This window comes from Lepus europaeus, chromosome 3 (genome assembly GCF_033115175.1).
Source record: "Lepus europaeus isolate LE1 chromosome 3, mLepTim1.pri, whole genome shotgun sequence".
NCBI classification, from domain to species: domain Eukaryota; kingdom Metazoa; phylum Chordata; class Mammalia; order Lagomorpha; family Leporidae; genus Lepus; species Lepus europaeus.
This window is the reverse complement of record NC_084829.1, coordinates 167,101,714-167,118,667: the sequence shown is the minus strand read 5'-3', so window position 1 is coordinate 167,118,667 and position 16,954 is coordinate 167,101,714. Positions and strand designations below refer to the sequence as shown.

General features: G+C 64.7%; 1 protein-coding gene across 1 annotated transcript; it reads left to right on the top strand.

The window, feature by feature from the left end:
• Nucleotides 1-3,019: 3,019 nt before the first annotated feature.
• On the top strand, nt 3,020-16,512 carry RNASET2 (ribonuclease T2). The gene is made up of 9 exons (XM_062187028.1): nt 3,020-3,126; nt 4,515-4,575; nt 5,606-5,658; nt 7,114-7,171; nt 8,610-8,680; nt 10,206-10,319; nt 11,604-11,649; nt 14,831-14,905; nt 15,509-16,512. The coding sequence occupies exons 1-9, from the start codon at nt 3,041-3,043 to the stop codon at nt 15,692-15,694; spliced, it is 750 nt and encodes a 249-aa protein (XP_062043012.1). The 5' UTR covers nt 3,020-3,040; the 3' UTR covers nt 15,695-16,512.
• Nucleotides 16,513-16,954: the final 442 nt, after the last annotated feature.

Below are 16,954 nucleotides of genomic sequence, written 5' to 3'. Positions count from 1 at the left end.
CTGGGGAGGAATTGCACCCGAGCCGGAGCCGCGCTCAGCAAACCCTGTGTCCTGGGGGGGGGGGGGGGGGCGCGGGGAGAACTGGACCCTTCCCGGAGAAGCCGCAGCGTGAACACAGACTGCACGCTGGGCTCTCCGCTCTGCTGGGCGCCCGCCGGGCCTGCCAGGTGCCCCCTCCATGTAACCATGGGCCTTGCCCTCCCTGTCTGAGGGATGGGCGCTCTGGGAGTCTGCCCCACCCGTTCTGGCAGATGCCCTAACCCATTCAACCTTGCTGCCCACTGTTCCCGTCTCCCGTCTGAATTCTTTCTTTCTGGGGCCTGTAAAAGCTGGCCGTCGTCCACAGCCCCTCTCCAGCCTCGCCTCGGCCTCCTCTTTCCTGTCACTGAACGCCCACTGTGCACTGGGCTCTGACCAGGGTCTCGATGGAGGTGCAGTAATGGACAAGACAGATGACAGACAACTCAGGTGCACACCCAGGTATGAGGAGGTTGAAAGCTTTTATGATTTGGAGGTCTCTCTCTCCCTCTCTCCCTCTCTCCCTCTCTCTTTTTTTTGTAAGATTGACTCATTTATTTGAAAGGCAGTATTAGAGAGAGGGAGAGAGAAAGAAAGAGAGAGAGAGCAAGAGAGATATTTCATCCATTGGTTCATGCCCCAAAGGTCCCCAATGGCTGGGGCTGGTCCAGGCTGAAGCCAGGAGCCAGGAGCTCCATCTGGGTTTCCCACGTGGGTGCAGGGGCCCAAGCACTTGGACCATCTGCTGCTGCTTTCCCAGGTGCATTAGCAGGGAGCTGGATCGGAAGTGGAGCGGCAGGGACTTGAACTGGCGCCCGTATGGGATGCCGGCATCATGGGCGTTGGCTTAACCGCGAGGCCACCATTGCTCTTTCAGAAGATGCAGGGAGGAGACCAGCCGAGCAGTTGAGACACTGCTGAGACATGTGCACGCGTGGCTCTGGCTCCTGCCGCAGTCCCTGCTAACCCAGACCTGGGGAGGCCGGGACACGGCTCAGGCTCCGGTGTGGGGGACACTTGAATTGCGTTCCTGGCTCCCAGCTCAGCCGCCGGCTCAGGCCTGGCCCTGGAGAGCATCTGATGGGCGTGCACGGGAGATCTCTCCCCGCGTCTGTGCGTGCTTCTCTGCCTTTCACATAAACAATTTTTAAAAAGGGTTGGAAAACGACGCGCACAAAATGAGCAGAAAGATACGAGGGAACAGCAAATACGGTCGCGAACCCAGTTTCAAGTTGAAGGTGTGGGGAGGGCCCACGCAGGAGAGGGCCTGGCTGCCGGCGCCTCAGGTGCTTCGTGGTCACCGCCCTCGCTGGGGGGAGCCGTGCGGCAGGTGGGATGAGGCTGGGGGTGACAGAGCCGTGTGAAGATGAGCAGGGCATGCGGGAGGAAGTCTCGGGGCAGGAGGGGCTGCACCTTCAGTCCTGCGGCCACAGTGCTGCCCGTGGTCCCAGCCCTGTGGTCCCGGCCCCGGCAGAGGGCCCTGTCGCGGTCCCCTACGAGAACCCCTTTCCCCACGTGACTTAGACAAGACTGCCTGGCGTCCCCAGCCCCGTTTGTCCAGGCCACAGCCAGACAGTCCTCTCCCAGGATGAGCTGAGCCCCCAGAGCAAGCGCTTGGTCCAGTTTCTCTTTGCCCTGCGGAGCACCGCTGGCCTGGAGGCAAGACTCCTCCGGCCACTCCGAAGCCGTCCATGCTGGGGGAGAGCTATGGCCCTCACGGGCAGTCTGGAGGGAGACAGACACAAACGGAGCACCCTTGTACTACATGCCACACTGCAAACAGCGCCAGGCGTGCAGTGCCCAGGCCGCTGTCATCAGCCACAGGGCAGGACAGACCGAAGAAGCCACAGGTTCACGAGAAATGCACGCGGCAGTGGTCACTAACCCGGTGTGGGCGTGGCAGGCCCAGGCCAGCCCTCGAGGGTCTGGCCCAGTCCACCTCCCCACGCAGGCCCCTGAGGACATCCCCTGTTCTGTCCCCAGGGACTCCTGGCTGATCCCACAGCAATGCCTCCGGGCAGGCAGGGGAGGCTGCAGAGCTGGGGAGGAGCTCTGGTGGCATGGCCAGGTCCCTGGGGCGGCCCCAGTTTCCAGGGCAGCCTGCCCATCAGATCCCACCTGGCCCTGGGGCCATTCCCTGGGCTGTGCTGCTGTCCCAGGCTGTGAGGACCCAGGACCAAGCAGGTGTGGCTGTGGGTGGGTGAGGACAACTGTCACCCAGGCTGGAGAGCAGTGAGCCTGGGGCTGCAGGATGTCTCTGGTGAGGTCCCGGGGCTGTGGTCAGCGCCAGACCCAGCAGGCACCGGGCTGGCCCAGCTCAGGAGGTGTGTCTGTGTGGGGGTGCCAGGTGAGGGCGTGAGTGCAGTCGGTGTGTGTGTGCACGCGCGTGTGCAGCGGTGAGTGTGCGGTGCCGTGTCTGCGGGGCAGTGGAGAGGACGCGTGGGCGGTAGCATGTCCAGGAAGGTGGCCGGAGCTTCTGTGCGTGTGCGGCGAGGGAGCAGGATCTTCCCGTGGGGCAGTTTGTCTAGGCCGCCGGGCAGGGCGGGGGCGGGGGCGGGGACGCGTCCGCGGGGGGCCAGAGGCGGGGTCAGGGGCGTGTCCGCGGGGCCAGAAGTGTCCGCAGGGCTAGAGGCCGGGTCAGGGGTGTGTCCGACGGGTAGGGCGGGGCTGCCCGAGGGGCCGGAGGCGGGGTCAGGGGCGTGTCCTCGGGAGGCGGGGTCACGGGAGTGTCCGGCGGGTGGGGCGGGGCGTGCCCGAGGGGCCGGAGGCGGAGTCAGGGGCGTGTCCGCGGGGCGGGAGGCGGGGTCAGGGGCGTGTTCTCGGGAGGCGGGGTCACGGGAGTGTCCTACGGGCAGGGCGGGGCTGCCCGCGGGGCCGGGTCCTGCGGCCCTAGCGTCCCGGGCGTGCGCGGACGAGGAGGGCGGACGGCGGGCGGCGCTGGGCGTCTCTGGGAAGGCGGTGGACGGCGCTGGCCGCCGGAGGCGAGGCCAGGCGAGGCGGCGGCGTCCGCTCCCCGCGAACCATGGAGCCCCGCGCCGCGCGCCCCGCGCTGCTGGGCGGCCTGTGCCTGGCGCTGCTGCTCCTGGCCGGGGCCCGCGAGCCCGCCAGGTGAGTTGGGGCCGCGCTCCCGGAAGCGCCCTGGCGGCCGCGGTTCGAGCCCGGTTCGGTCCCCGGCGGCGCAGGGCGAAGGAAGGGGCGGCTCTTCCTCTTCCTCCTCCCGCCCGCGCGCGGCCGCTCAGAGCCCCCGTCCCCGGGCCGCGGGGGCGGGGGGTGGGTTTCACGCCGGGTCGCCGCGTGTCCCGTGCGCGGAGGCGGCGGCCGACCCCGCCCGCTAGTGGCTCCGTGACGCAGGGGGGCTGCAGGCGTGGTGCGGGCACCGGGCGGGAGCAGGTGTGCGGGGAGGGGTGGGCGGTGGCCTGTCCACGTGACTGTCCCCGTGGCGCAGGCACCTGGCCGGGAGCAGGTGTGGGGGGGCGTGGCCGTGCGGGTGTGCCGGGTCCTCCTAGCTGTGGGAGGCACCTGGCCCTGAGCAGGTATTGGGGGGGGGCCGTGGTCGTGTGGGTGTGCCAGTCCTCGTGACTGCCCCCGTGGCGCCGGCACCTGGCCAGGAGTGGGTGTGCAGGGCCTGGCTTCCTGGTCCTCGGGGTCACTTCAGGCCCCAGGGGAAGTGAGGACTTTCTGTTCCCCTGTGCTCAGGGCCTGGGGCTCCTTAGCGCCTGTGCTGTGGGGTCGCTTACCCTGCCGGCTCCTGGGCCAGGGCTGTGGAGGTGGAGGTTGTCCGATTCCTGCAGCCTCGGCTTCCTGCTGTGTAGACCACGGCTTTGTGCAGCCTCCCAGCTCCAGGCTCTCTTCCTCACCGTGAGCTCCGGGCTCTCCAGCGCCCGTCGGTTACTGCCGAAGGCTGGTTTATCCCGCGGGCTTGAGTTCTCTCTGTTGCTGCTTTGTCCCGGAGCAGACGGTGTTGTGAGCTGCACTCCCACCTGGTCACCTGTGCGTGCCGGGGGCCTGCTGGTGAGCGGCTGTGAGTGGGGTGACCACGGCTCCCGTCAGGGCCCTGCACACACCGTGCCCCAGGGAACACGGGGTCCTGTGTGCTGGGAGACACGTGTGGCAGTGTGGCCTGCACGTGTGCTAGATGACACCACGAGGAGTGTGCCGTGCCCTGGGTGACGTCTGACAGTGCGGTGTGCACGCTACGTTCTGTGCGACACGTGGCAGTGTGTGTGTGTGTGCCGTGTTGTAGAAGGCACACGTGCCGTGGTGTGGCGGGCACAGCCCTGCTGGTGCACCCTGGGAGGCGGCGGGCGATGGCTCTGGTTCCCGAGTCCCTGCCCTCCCGTGGAGACCTGGCTGTGGCCACCCCGGCTGCTGTGCATTTACCATCCGGGCAATTACCAGAGAGGGAGATTTCCGTCTGTCTGTCTGTCCTCTGCCTCTCAAGTAAAAATAAAACATACAGTTCTTGAAAAATGTGGGTTTTTTTGGTCTTTTAACAGCGGTGACCATGAGTGGAAAAAGCTGATCCTGGTTCAGCACTGGCCGGTGACCGTGTGCGAGGTGAGTGTGCTGCTCGGCCCGGGTGCCCTGGGCACAGGAGGAGCTGGAGGATGGGCACGCGCTGGCCATGGTGCCGCCGGCCGGCTGCCCCAGCCTCCTGGCCCTGCTGGAGGCTCGAGCCGCGCCAGCCCAGCTGTGCGTCCAGGCAGGGGCTGTCACCCGGGATAGGCAGGTGCCAGTGCCGGGCACCGGGGGCCTCTCCGCGGGAGGGCTGTCGCCGGCTGCGGCTGGCTTCCAGGAGGCGTGGAGGTCACCCGGGATAGGCAGGTGCCAGTGCCGGGCACCGGGGGCCTCTCCGCGGGAGGGCTGTCGCCGGCCGGGGCTGGCTTCCAGGAGGCGTGGGGGTCTCAGGTTCGCCCTGGCCTCTGTGCTCCCTCCCACGCCGTCTCTCTCCCCCTAAGGGCACAGTGACCACAGTTAGGGCCCTGCTGCTGAACGGGCAGAGGTCTTCAGTCAGTGCCTGGAGCCGCGTCCTCCGTGGGGACGGGTGTCAGGCGGGGAGGCCTGGCGGCCAGGGCTGGCTGGGGGCTCTCGCTCCCGTGCGGGGTGCACCTGCTGGGTGCCGGACAGGCCCGTGCGCTTCTACCTCTGTTCCTGGGTGGAGCCTGTTCCTATAAGGTCGCTTCCGACACTGGAGGGGACGTGGAATTGAAAGCTGACTCTTCCGTGGGCTCTCCGGAGGCCCCGGCTCCCTGCTCCCAGCGCTGCCGGCCTTCGCCGAGATGCTGGGACCCGGCGGGCTGTCGGCAGCCTCGTGTTCGCATTTATTCTGCATTGTGCGATGAGCCAGTTGTTCACGGGTCTCTCTGAGCGTCTCCGTCAGATCGGCTTCGCTTGCAAACGCCTGAACAGAGCGAAATCAGCCGTGGGCCCGGAAGCGCGAGGCCGGGCTTTGCTTCCTGCGGGATGTGTTGCTGCAGTGAGTTCGCTCTGCAGCGCCCCCTGCTGGGACGTGCTGGGTCTTACTGGGCATGGGGAGAGTGGCCGGTGCACGTGAGCAGTGAGCCCCTCGCTGTCTGTCTCTCCCCAGGAAGTCAACGACTGCAGAGAACCCCCCGACTACTGGACCATCCACGGACTATGGCAAGTGCTTCATGCGATTGCAGCTTAGTCAGAGGCCAGAGGAGGCGGCCTGGGCCTGGGCGAGCATGTGTCCCGTAGACCAGATCCTCCGGTCTTTGTGACGTGGCCCTGGCTCTCTCTCTGCTTGGTCCTGTTTTGATAAGTAACAGTATAGCCTATAAATACCTGTTTAGGGGTTCAGAGAACGTTTGGGATCCCTGAAGTTCATTTTCCTAGTTTTTCTTTGTGAACAAGTACCTAAAAACAGAGTGTTCAGCTGTGTCCCTGTCATGCACTCCCCACAGACGCCACATCCTAGCCTTTTTGTTTTTTGTTTTTCAAAGATTTTCTTTCTTTCTTTATTTATATGAGAGGGAGACAGAGAGAGATCTTGTATTCGCTGCTTCACTCCCCAAATGATTGCAACGGCCAGGGCTGGGCCATTCCGAAACCAGGAGCCAGGAGCTTCTTCCAGGTCTCCCACATGGATGCAGGGACCCAACCACTTGGGCCATCTTCTGCTGCTATCCCAGGCCACCATAGCAGAGAGCTGGATTGGAAGAGGAGCAGCCTGGACATGAACTGGTGCCCATATGGCGCCCATATGCCATGAAACCGGCCCCTATAACCTGGTTTTTGGTTGTCTGAATGCTATGCTCATACCGGTCATGTCCACTTGACCACAGAGGGCTTGGTGTTGCCCTGCTGCCTGGTGTGCAGGTGGCGCTGTCATGGCTGTCCTGGCACGGGTGTTCCACAGGAGCCATGGTTGCTGGGAGCCCATGGAGCCTGGCCCCGGGTTCTGTGTCGCCCCCGGCTCCTCTGGTGGCCTTGAATCTTCAGTCTGTGGCCTCCATGGGTGCCGCTCAACCCCACTGGTGTCCTCCATGGCCACCCCACTGCTCAGGCCGCAAGGAATGTCCACAGCCCTGCTGTTGCCCACCCTGGGGGCCGGCCCTGGCCCATGCCCGGCCCTCAGGGGTCTTGGGAAGCAGGTGCCGGGACCTGCAGGGCTGAGCAACAGCTAAGGAGAGCTGAACCGGAATGGGGTGGGTGGGGCGTTTGGCACTGCACACATAAGGGTCCTGCCCGTGCCAGGCACCGTGCATCTGGGCCCTGGCTGTGTGCTCGCCCACAGAGCCAGAAGCTGTCACCGCACGGACACGGGGGTGGGGGGGCGGGGGCGACGAGGCTGCCTGCTGTGTTCACACCACACCCTGTGCTGGGCACGAGCCCCAGCCACTGTTACCGCGGCGCCTCTCACACTGTGACTGTGTGTCCACTGTTACCTCGGCGCCTCTCACACCGTGACTGTGCGTCCACGTGGACGTCGCGTGGATGAGGAGCTCTCCTCGGAGTCCCCTGGCCTCTGCAGACCTTGGTGGGGGTCCCCCGGGTCCCCCGGGCCCCTAGCATCAGTGTCACACAGCAGTCGCCCAGCCAGGACTGACGCGCGTCTGTTCCCTTGCCTTTAAGGCCTGACAAAGGCGGAGAGTGTAACCGGTCGTGGCACTTCAACCTGGACGAGATCAAGGTATGGCCGTGCGGCTGCGTCTGCCCTGGAGAGGGCTGGCGACGACACGCGTGCTCCTTGCCCACCCTGTTCGGCACTGCACGGTCCTGGACGCACCCCCACTTTGGGCCCCGAGACAGCCGCACAGACTCAGTAGAAGCCAGCCTTCTTGCTCCACTCACCTGCTGCACACACCCTGGGCCCCCGCCAGCCTCTTGTCCCCAGTCCTGGTGCCCGAGGGCAGGGATCCAGTGTGGAGGGGGGAGCGTGTGCATGGGAGGCAGCTGTAGGTGGCCAAGCCTTGGAGAGTGGCCACTGGCGCCCGGGGCTGGCCCTCCTGGCTATAAGTGCGGACTCGGGGCAGTGAGGACGTGTCGGGCCTCAAAGTAAAGAATGTGCGAGGGAGAGCAGCAGAAGCACGGAGATCCTCCCCCTGCGTATGGCATGCAGACCGTGCATGTGAAAACACACGTGCACACACAGTAACATACGTGTATATATGCACACGTGCACACATACAGACACATGTATGGAATGTAGACCTCGCAAGGCACACATCTGCACACACACATGCCCACAGTGCATGCATGTAGACCTCACATGTCACATGGGTGTGCACATACATGCATATGCACACATGTATGGAATGTAAACATCACATTACACACATGTAAACCTGTGCACACGCATGCACACATGCATGGAAATGGATGTACACACAGCTGCACCACAGTGCTGGCCCCGGTACTTTTTAAAATTTATTTATTTGAAAGTCAGAGTTAGAGAGAGAGATGGGGAGACAGAGACAGAGAACTTGCATCCACTGGTTCACTCCCCAATGGCTGGGGCAGGGCCACGCCGAAGCCAGGAGCCAGGGACTCCATCCAGGTCTCCCATATGGGTCCATCTTCCGCTGCTTTCCCAGGTGCAGTAGCAGGGAGCTGGATCGGAAGTGGAGCAGCCGGGACTTGAACCAGCACTCATATGGGATGCTGGCATTGTGGGCGATGGCTTAACCAGCTACGCCACCAGGCCCGCCTGTTTTAATGTCTTTTTGAAACAGCTTTAGGTTTACAGAGAAACTGGGCAGGAGGGACAGACTCGGTCCCGAGTCGTGAGCGTCTTCCACTGCTGTTGGGTGGGTGGGGGCTGATGGGCCGGCGTTGGCACTTTGCTGCCAGCTCCAGCTAACGGTTGCCTGGGTCCCCCCACCTGCTGTGTGGCCTCAGGGATGTCACTGAGCACAAAGAGGAGCCTCTCCCACCACAGCGAGTCCAGGTCACTTCTCTCCTGGAAGTCCCGTGCACCTGCCCTGGAGGTGCCACCGGTCCAGCCTCTGCGGGAGAGCTGGTGCAGGCACAGGCGTCGGTGTCGGGCCCTCGGCCTCCCCGCCCTGTCGCAGAGCGCTTGGCCGCCAGGGTCCTCGTGCCTGCACCCACACCTGTCTGTGTCACTGCAGGATCTGCTGGGAGAGATGAAGATGTACTGGCCGGACGTCATTCACTCCTCCCCCAACCGCACCCAGTTCTGGTGAGTCCCCGCCCCCAGCTCCAGCCGCCGCCATGGCCATGGGATACCCTGAGAACCGACCACGAAGCCCAGGTTCTGGGGGGGCCAGGGCATGTGCGCCTGCGCAGCCTGTGGCTGGGACCGAGCCCGCAGGGCCGTGTCTGGCGCCGTTCCCAGAGGACAAAAGCTGAGGGCGGCTGGCGATGTCCTCGGTGCGGTGTTCTCGCCGTGAGCTGCTCCGGCCGTGACTGCGTTCATTCTCTCCTCTGAGTTGGAGCTAGGGCTTCTGAGCATGGGCCGTGAGCGGGCAGGAGAGGAACCTCCCGGAGGACCCCATGCTGCCGCCCTGGGAGGGGAGGAGGGGGAGGGGGAGGAGGAGGAGCTCGTTTGTGTGCGGGAGAGAGGGAGGGAACACCCCCAGCCTCTGCAGGGCCGCAGCCCTGCGCATGTGCCCTGCTTAATTCAAGGGAGCGTGTAAAATTGTCACCTTATTCTTTCAAGATGTATTTTACTTGGAAGTTCAGCAGAGTTACAGAGAGAAAGAGGTCTTCCATCCTCTGGTTCACTCTCCAGTGGCCGTAGTGGCCAGAGCTGGGTTGATCCAAAGCCAGGAGCCAGGAGCTTTTTCCAGGTCTACGTGGGTGCAGGAGCCCACGGACTTGGGCCATCTTCTGCTTTCCCAGGCACATTAGCAGGGAGCTGGATAGGAAGTGGAGCAGCCGGGACGCGAACCGGCACCGTGTGGACTGCTGGTGTCACAGGCGCCGGCCCCTTTTGTGGGGGAGTTCTCACACGGTCCGCTCAGATTTAGATTGTGAACGCTTGCGTGATTGTTCCTGGTTAATGACGGGCAAAGCCCAGGCCGCCTGAGGCCCACCTGCTCCTGTGGACCCGAGTGGACCAGCTGCCCCCGTCCTGAGGTGGGTGTGGGCTGCACAGAGGGCACGTCCGAGAATTGTGGGCAAGCGGAGCTAAGACAGGAAATCCTGCAATCCACGCACGTCTTTCCTGAATGCATTTTGCGTGGACTTTTTGTATTTAGTGGCGGTGGATTGGCAGCGCCGGGGGACGGGAAGGGCCCCGACCTTGGGGTCAGGCGTGGGGCAGGAGGGACTCGCAGGGCCCTGAGCAGCTTCTCCTGCGCCTCTACCCTCGCGCTGCCGTTCTCCCTGCAGAGCTGTGGGAACAAGTGAGCTCTGTGGAGCTTTGGCTTGCAAAAGCCCGGAGGGGCTGTTACCAGGAGCCAGAGTGTGACCGGGATGGTGGGCAGAGGCTGTTTCCCACACCCGGCGTCCTGCCTGCTCCTGCCTGGCTGGTGCCCCGCCGAGGCTGCCTGGCTCTGTGCCCCCACAGAGGAGCCCCCTCGTGGCTGTGCACCTGTTGGGCATTGGGACCAGGGGGTTCGGTTTGTCTTGATTGGGTTTGCTGTGCGAGGGGCAAGCTGTGGCTATGGTGGGGCGGGAGAAGGTGCCATGGGTCGCACGTGGTGCCTGGGCCGGGCTTGCTGGGGGCACCTGTGACTGGGGGCTCTCATTACCCCTCACAGGAAGCACGAGTGGGAGAAGCACGGCACCTGCGCGGCCCAGCTGGAGGCCCTCAACTCCCAGAGGAAGTACTTCGGGACCAGTCTGGCCCTGTACAAGCAGCTGGACCTCAACAGGTGGGTGTGCCGCTCCCGCAGGCTTCCCGGCTCGCAGCCTCGGGGTGTGCGTGGACCTCGCGGCCTGCCACGCGTGCTCCGCGCCCCTCCCCAGCCCCTGCTCGTCCTCCTGGGCTGCGACCTCACGGCAGGCAGAGGTCGCTGCCCCTCGGGCCTGGCTTAGGCAGCGGCAGGCAGTGGGTGGGCCGCGGGCGGCCACGGCTCCCAGAGGCAGGCCTTCGCAGCCAGCACCGCTGACGGGTGCGCCCGGGTGCCGCCCCTTGGCAGGTGGGAGGGAGCCCTGGCTGAGGCCCAGGCCTCGTGCCCTTGCCTCAGCTCCAGACCCCCTGGGAACCTGGGCCCGGGAGTGCTCGGGGCCAGCCCGTCCCTGTCCGTGTGGACGCTGCTGTCCAGCCCAGGGTGCTAGTGCCCTCTGTTCTCCCGTGGAAGTGGCTGGAACTTGTGTTAGAACCTGCCCCAGGGCCCCCGACACTGCCCTGCCCCTGCCTGAGGCCTCTGGGGGAGTCTGGGATCGGGGGTGGGTGACCCCAGGCCCCGGGAGACCACGACTGTGGCAAATGATTTCTGGGGTCAGGGCTCGCGGAGGGCAATGCCGGGGTCTCGGTCCCCATGTGAGCTGCCGTGCGCATCCGTGCCCTTGCCTCATGGGGCTCTCACAGCCGCCATGGAACGGATGACGGCCCCTTCCTCGACTCTGAAGGCCCCCGTGTTGCTCGGTACATGCATGCGGAACACATGGGCACATGTCACCGCCCGGTGTGCGCACATAACCAGTACCCGCACATGTGCCCACCTAACCAGGACCCCACCCACGTGTGCCCACAAAGCTGGTATCCCACACACGTGTGCCCGCATAACCTGTATCCACACATATGTGCGCACATAACCAGTACCCACACGTGTGACCACTACTCGACACCCCACACGCTTGTCCACATAGCTGGTGTCCCACACGTGAGTCACGTGCCACAGGGCCCTGTGTGGGGTCAGCGAGGCCCCCGGCTGTGCTGTGTTGCCCCTGCCGGTGCTGGGCTCCCTGTGCTCGTCCGTCCCAGGCGTGTGCGGTGCCTGTGAGTGGAGCGCACCGTGGAGCGGCAGGTTTGCCAGGCGCGCTAGCAGACCGGGGTGGTCGCATGGTCTCACCGTCTCTCCGAGGGAAATCTGAGATTCTGAGCGCGTCAGACTCGCCAGGAGTTTCCGTAGGGGGCTCGGTCTTCATTGCGAGCGCAGTGCGTGGAGAACGCGCCTCCACTCCACAGCTAACCGTTTTCGTCTTGATTTCAGTAAGCTCCTGAAACTGGGGATAAAGCCATCTATCAATTACTACCACGTAAGTCTTGCCGTTGGCCTCTGGCCTGCGCGTCCACCGAGGGCTCTGTGTCCTCTTGCCCTGAGCCGGGTGTTAGAGTCACCCCGGCCTGATTAACCTGAGTGCCGTGAAATCCGGCATGGGTTGCTTTCCTGTGCGTGTTGAGCGCTAACCCAAGGCCGCTGGGAGCAGGCAGGTTGCAGCCGGGTGCGGGGGCCCTAAGGGAGGGGCGGGGGCCCTGGGTTCCGGGGGCAGCTGGAATGCACAGCACGTGCGGCTCCGCAGACGGGTGTCCTGTTTGGGGGCCGGACGCTTGGGTTCTCTTACGGCGAGGTCACAGAGACCTGAGCGTGGCCCGGGCTCACGGCCGCTGAGGGCACATAAGAAGCAGCTGTTCCCTCGATCCCCGCCTGCAGCCCCACGCAGCTGTCAGGGTGGCAGCCACCGGCATCTCGCCGCAGAGCCTGGCACTGCGCCCGCCACGGCTCCGGCTCCAGGGGGCGCTCGCTCTCAGGGTTTCTGCCGTGGTTTTGTGTTGCCTGTGGGGGGTGGGTCTCACTTGTCCGGAGGTGCGGGGGCTCCGGTTCTGCACCTGCAGGGCGCTGGCTGGGCCCTGGGCCGTGTGGTCACGTGGCAGCTGTCAGTGGTGTGTACTCGGCTCTGAGCCTTGCCCAGCCCAGCCCTTTCCCCAGCTCCTGTCTTAGGGAGCAGCTGCCCCGCCAGCCCCCTCCCCATTTTTGTTTAAAGATTTATTTATTTATTTGAAAGAGTTACAGGGAGGCAGAGGCAGAGAGAGGGAGAAGGAGGTCTTCCATCCGCTGGTTCTTCCAGGTCTCCCTCGCGGGTGCAGGGGCCCAAGCACTTGGCCATCTTCCACTGCTTTCCCAGGCCACAGCAGAGAGCTGGATGGGAAATGGAGCAGCTGGGACTGGAACCGGTGCCTGTATGGGTGCCGGCACTGCAGGCGGCGGCTTTATGAGCTACGCCACAGCTCTGGCCTCTCCACGAGCCCTTGCAGTGGCCGAGACCCGAGGGGTCCGTGGGGCTTGGCCTCCTCGGAGCTGGGTGTGCACCACGATGCGGGCCAGCATTCAGAGCCGGTCCGCAGCAGAGCAAGCACCGTGGGGGCTGCCCAGACCTGTGCCTCAGGGGAGGGGGGCGGGGAGGGACCCAGGCTGATGGCGGTGCAGCTGGAGGGGCTTGGGTTTGGCTGTGCCGGGGGAGGGGTCGTGGCCCGGCCCTGCCCTGGCCTCCACAGGAGTGACTTTGACGCTTGTTGGGAACTGGGCAGGGGGTGAGGGTGAGGACGGTATGAGTTTGAGGTCTCTGTAGCGTCCAGGGAGAGACGTGTGTGGAGGAAGCTGTGGGGTGGAAAAGCGGCTTCCCAGCAGCCCGCTATGGGGGCAGGGGTCAGGGGTCAGGGGGCGGGGGAGGAGCTGCAGCCCCGCAGGAGGCGGCCGGGGGCTTGGGGTCAGCTCCTGCAGGCGTGTGCCGTGTGCAGAGGGAGCCTGGAGGGGGAGTGCGGTGTGCACAGGGCCAGGCCGCAGGACTGGGTCACAGAGAGCAGGACGTGGAGGCGGAGGGGGCCAGAGGGGTGGGACCCCTGGGAAGGCAGAGCGCTGGGGAGAGGAGCAGGGGCAGGTCCCCCGGGGGCTTGGGCGGGACCCCACCTGTGAGCCGGAGGTCAGAGGCCACAGAGCACGCAGGTCTGGGTGGGCGTCGGGGCCTTGCCTCCAGGAAGAGGAGCGAGGTCACCGTGGGGGAGGGCAGGGGTTTGCTGTGGGGACAGAGCTGAGAAGGCTCTAGGCCTTGGATGCCACAGTGACTGCAGGGGGTCTCAGGGGAGGCCCGGGGGACAGCGACAGCTGGGGACTGGGGCTTGCCAGGGTGGACGGAGGAGAGGAGAGCAAGCCTCTGGAAGTAGCCTGCGGCCTGGTGGCAGGGTGTTTCTGACGGAGCTGATGGCCATGTGTGTTCCCGGTGAGCCGTGTTCCCGTGAGCGTGTGCCCATCCCCGTGAGCCGTGTTCCTGTGAGCCTGTGCCCATCCCTGTGAGCCGTGTTCTCGTGAGCCGTGTTCCTGTGAGCGTGTGCCCATCCCCGTGAGCCGTGTTCGTGTGAGCCTGTGCCCATCCCTGTGAGCCATGTTCTCGTGAGCCGTGTTCCTGTGAGCGTGTGCCCATCCCCGTGAGCCGTGTTCCCGTGAGCGTGTGCCCATCCCCGTGAGCCGTGTTCCCGTGAGCCGTGTTCCTGTGAGCGTGTGCCCATCCCCGTGAGCCGTGTTCTCGTGAGCCGTGTTCCTGTGAGCGTGTGCCCATCCCCGTGAGCCGTGTTCGTGTGAGCCTGTGCCCATCCCTGTGAGCCGTGTTCTCGTGAGCCGTGTTCCCGTGAGCGTGTGCCCATCCCCGTGAGCCGTGTTCGTGTGAGCCTGTGCCCATCCCTGTGAGCCGTGTTCTCGTGAGCCGTGTTCCTGTGAGCGTGTGCCCATCCCCGTGAGCCGTGTTCTCGTGAGCCGTGTTCCTGTGAGCGTGTGCCCATCCCTGTGAGCCGTGTTCCCGTGAGCCGTGTTCCTGTGAGCGTGTGCCCATCCCCGTGAGCCGTGTTCTCGTGAGCCGTGTTCCTGTGAGCGTGTGCCCATCCCCGTGAGCCGTGTTCGTGTGAGCCTGTGCCCATCCCTGTGAGCCGTGTTCTCGTGAGCCGTGTTCCCGTGAGCGTGTGCCCATCCCCGTGAGCCGTGTTCGTGTGAGCCTGTGCCCATCCCTGTGAGCTGTGTTCCCGTGAGCCGTGTTCCCGTGAGCGTGTGCCCATCCCCGTGAGCCGTGTTCGTGTGAGCCTGTGCCCATCCCTGTGAGCTGTGTTCCCGTGAGCCGTGTTCCTGTGAGCGTGTGCCCATCCCCGTGAGCCGTGTTCGTGTGAGCCTGTGCCCATCCCTGTGAGCCGTGTTCCTGTGAGCGTGTGCCCATCCCTGTGAGCCGTGTTCTCGTGAGCCGTGTTCCCGTGAGCGTGTGCCCTTCCCCGTGAGCCGTGTTCCTGTGAGCCTGTGCCCATCCCCATGAGCCGTGTTCTCGTGAGCCGTGTTCCTGTGAGCGTGTGCCCATCCCCGTGAGCCGTGTTCCTGTGAGCGGTATCCCCGTGCCCTGTGAGCTGTGTGTGTCACCCTGGCCCGGTTGGGATCCCACTTCTAACACACTTTGATATTTTCAGCTTTCAGATTTTCACGATGCCCTTACCCGAGTGTATGGCGTGGTCCCCAAAATCCAGTGCCTTCCGCCAGAGCAGGTCAGAGGGCCGTGTTCTCTCCCACTGTGGCCACCAGGGGGCCCCTGGGGGCGGAGCTGCGCTGGTGTTTGTGGGTATTTGTGTGTGTGTGAGGGGGGTGTGGGCGTGTTGTGTGTGCTGTGAGCATGTGTGTGCACGTGTGTGGCATGGGGGCAAGTTCTGAAATTACCAGAGGTCCTCTGACGCCCTGCTGGCACAGCGTCTGTTTTCTGGCCCCTTAATCCTGGCTGCGGCCAGCCCTGAGGCCGTCCTAAGTCACCATCTCGGAAGGTTCCCAATTTCAACACAGTTCCCCATCCGTCGGTGTTCCCTTGGCAACAGGCGCTGTGTGCCCGCCCCTTCCGCTGGTGGCAGGGTGCGTGTGCGCTGTGCATGGTCCATGGGTCGTGTGTTGCTTGGTGATTTCTCCCGAGATGGGAGGGGCTGCCCGGGCGGCCCAGGGAGCGTCCAGGGCTCGGCCAGGTGTGCTGCCCGTGCTGCCTCAGGGCAAGGCTGCTTTCTCCCCTCTGTTCTGGGGCCGCTCCTGGAGCCACCGGGTTTGTTACCGTCAAGTGTTCGGAAACGCGGGGGGCGGAGTTCTGACCGAGGCCGCTGTCCCCGCAGGACGAGCAGGTGCAGACCATCGGGCAGATCGAGCTGTGCCTCACCAAGGAGGACCTGCACCTGCGCAACTGCACGGAGCCGGGGGAGCCGCCGCCCGCCAAGCGGGGGCCCTGGGCCGCGGCCGCGCGGGGGCTGTCCGTCTGTGAATCCGGCCCCGTCTTCTACCCCCCGCCCCCAAAGCACTGACGCCCACTCCCCAGAAATGTTTTAGAAGAGAAGGCCCCATGCCACTGCTTCCTGAACCCGCGTCTCTCACTTCCCTTCGTGCAGAGCCTCTCAGTCCCCGGCTGACCTTGGCGTCTGCAGAAAGAGCTCCAGCCTGGCGCTCCGGCCCTGTGGCTGTGGCGAGGCCCCGGCCCCCTTTCTGCCGGTGGAGCACCTGCGGCATCTCCGGAGATGCTCTTGGGGTGGTGGCAGGGGAGCCTGGCAGGTTCTTACCTGGATGACGTGCGGACCCGCCATTGTCTGTCAGTGGGCACCGAGTAAGCCACTCCTAATCAGCGGTCACTCTGCCTTAGCATCGGCCTCTGATCCCAGCATGGCTGGCCAGGGGCTTCGACTCTGTGCCCCCTGCCCTCCCAGCCTCCCCTCCAGGCACGACGGGCGGCTCAGGGCTCCACACCTGCTGCTGTGGGGTGTTCGTTCAATCAAGGCACTTTTCAGCCCTCCTGTAGGCGCTGGGGGTGCAGCCCAGGGCAGTTGGGGCTGGCGGTGTGTGCGGCGGGTTAAACTGCCCCTTGTGGCTGGCACCTTGTATCAGGGCGCCGGTTCAGGCCCCGGCTGCTCCGCTCCTGATCCAGCGCCCTGCTGATGCACCTGGGGAAGTACTCACGTACTTGGGCCCCTGCCACCCACGTGGAAGGAGTCCTGGCTCCTGGAGTTGGCCTCGCCCAGCTGTGACCACTGTGGCCATTTGGGGAGTGAACCAGTGGCTAAAGATCTCTTTCTCTGTCCGTCTCTCCCCTGTCATTCTGCCTTTCAAATAAATAAATCTTTAAAAATTCTCTTCCCTCCGTGCTTGTGTTCTAGCGGAGAGAGACAGGCAAGCTGGTGAGGAAGACGGGCGGTGTGGGTAATGGGGCTGAGCCGGTGGGGCGGCCTCTAGGAGGCAGCGGAGAGTTCGGAACAAGACCCTGGAGGGAGCAAGGCGGCAGGGCGGGGAGGGGGTGGAGCTTCTGGGGAGGCGGAGCCTCGGGAGTGGGGCTTTGAGGGAGGCGGAGCCTTGGGGAGGCCTCCACCTGTGGAAGCCAGGACTTGACCTCTGCACCCCCTGAGTGCACTGGGGCATCTGAGCCGGCGTTTGGCACTTACTGAGTGGGGGATGAAGAACCAGCATGCAGGGTTCCATGGGCACAGGGTTGCATGGGCACAGGGTCCCCTGGGCACAGGGTTCCACAGCCACAGGGTCCCACGGCCACAGGGTTCCACGGGCACAGGGTCCCACGG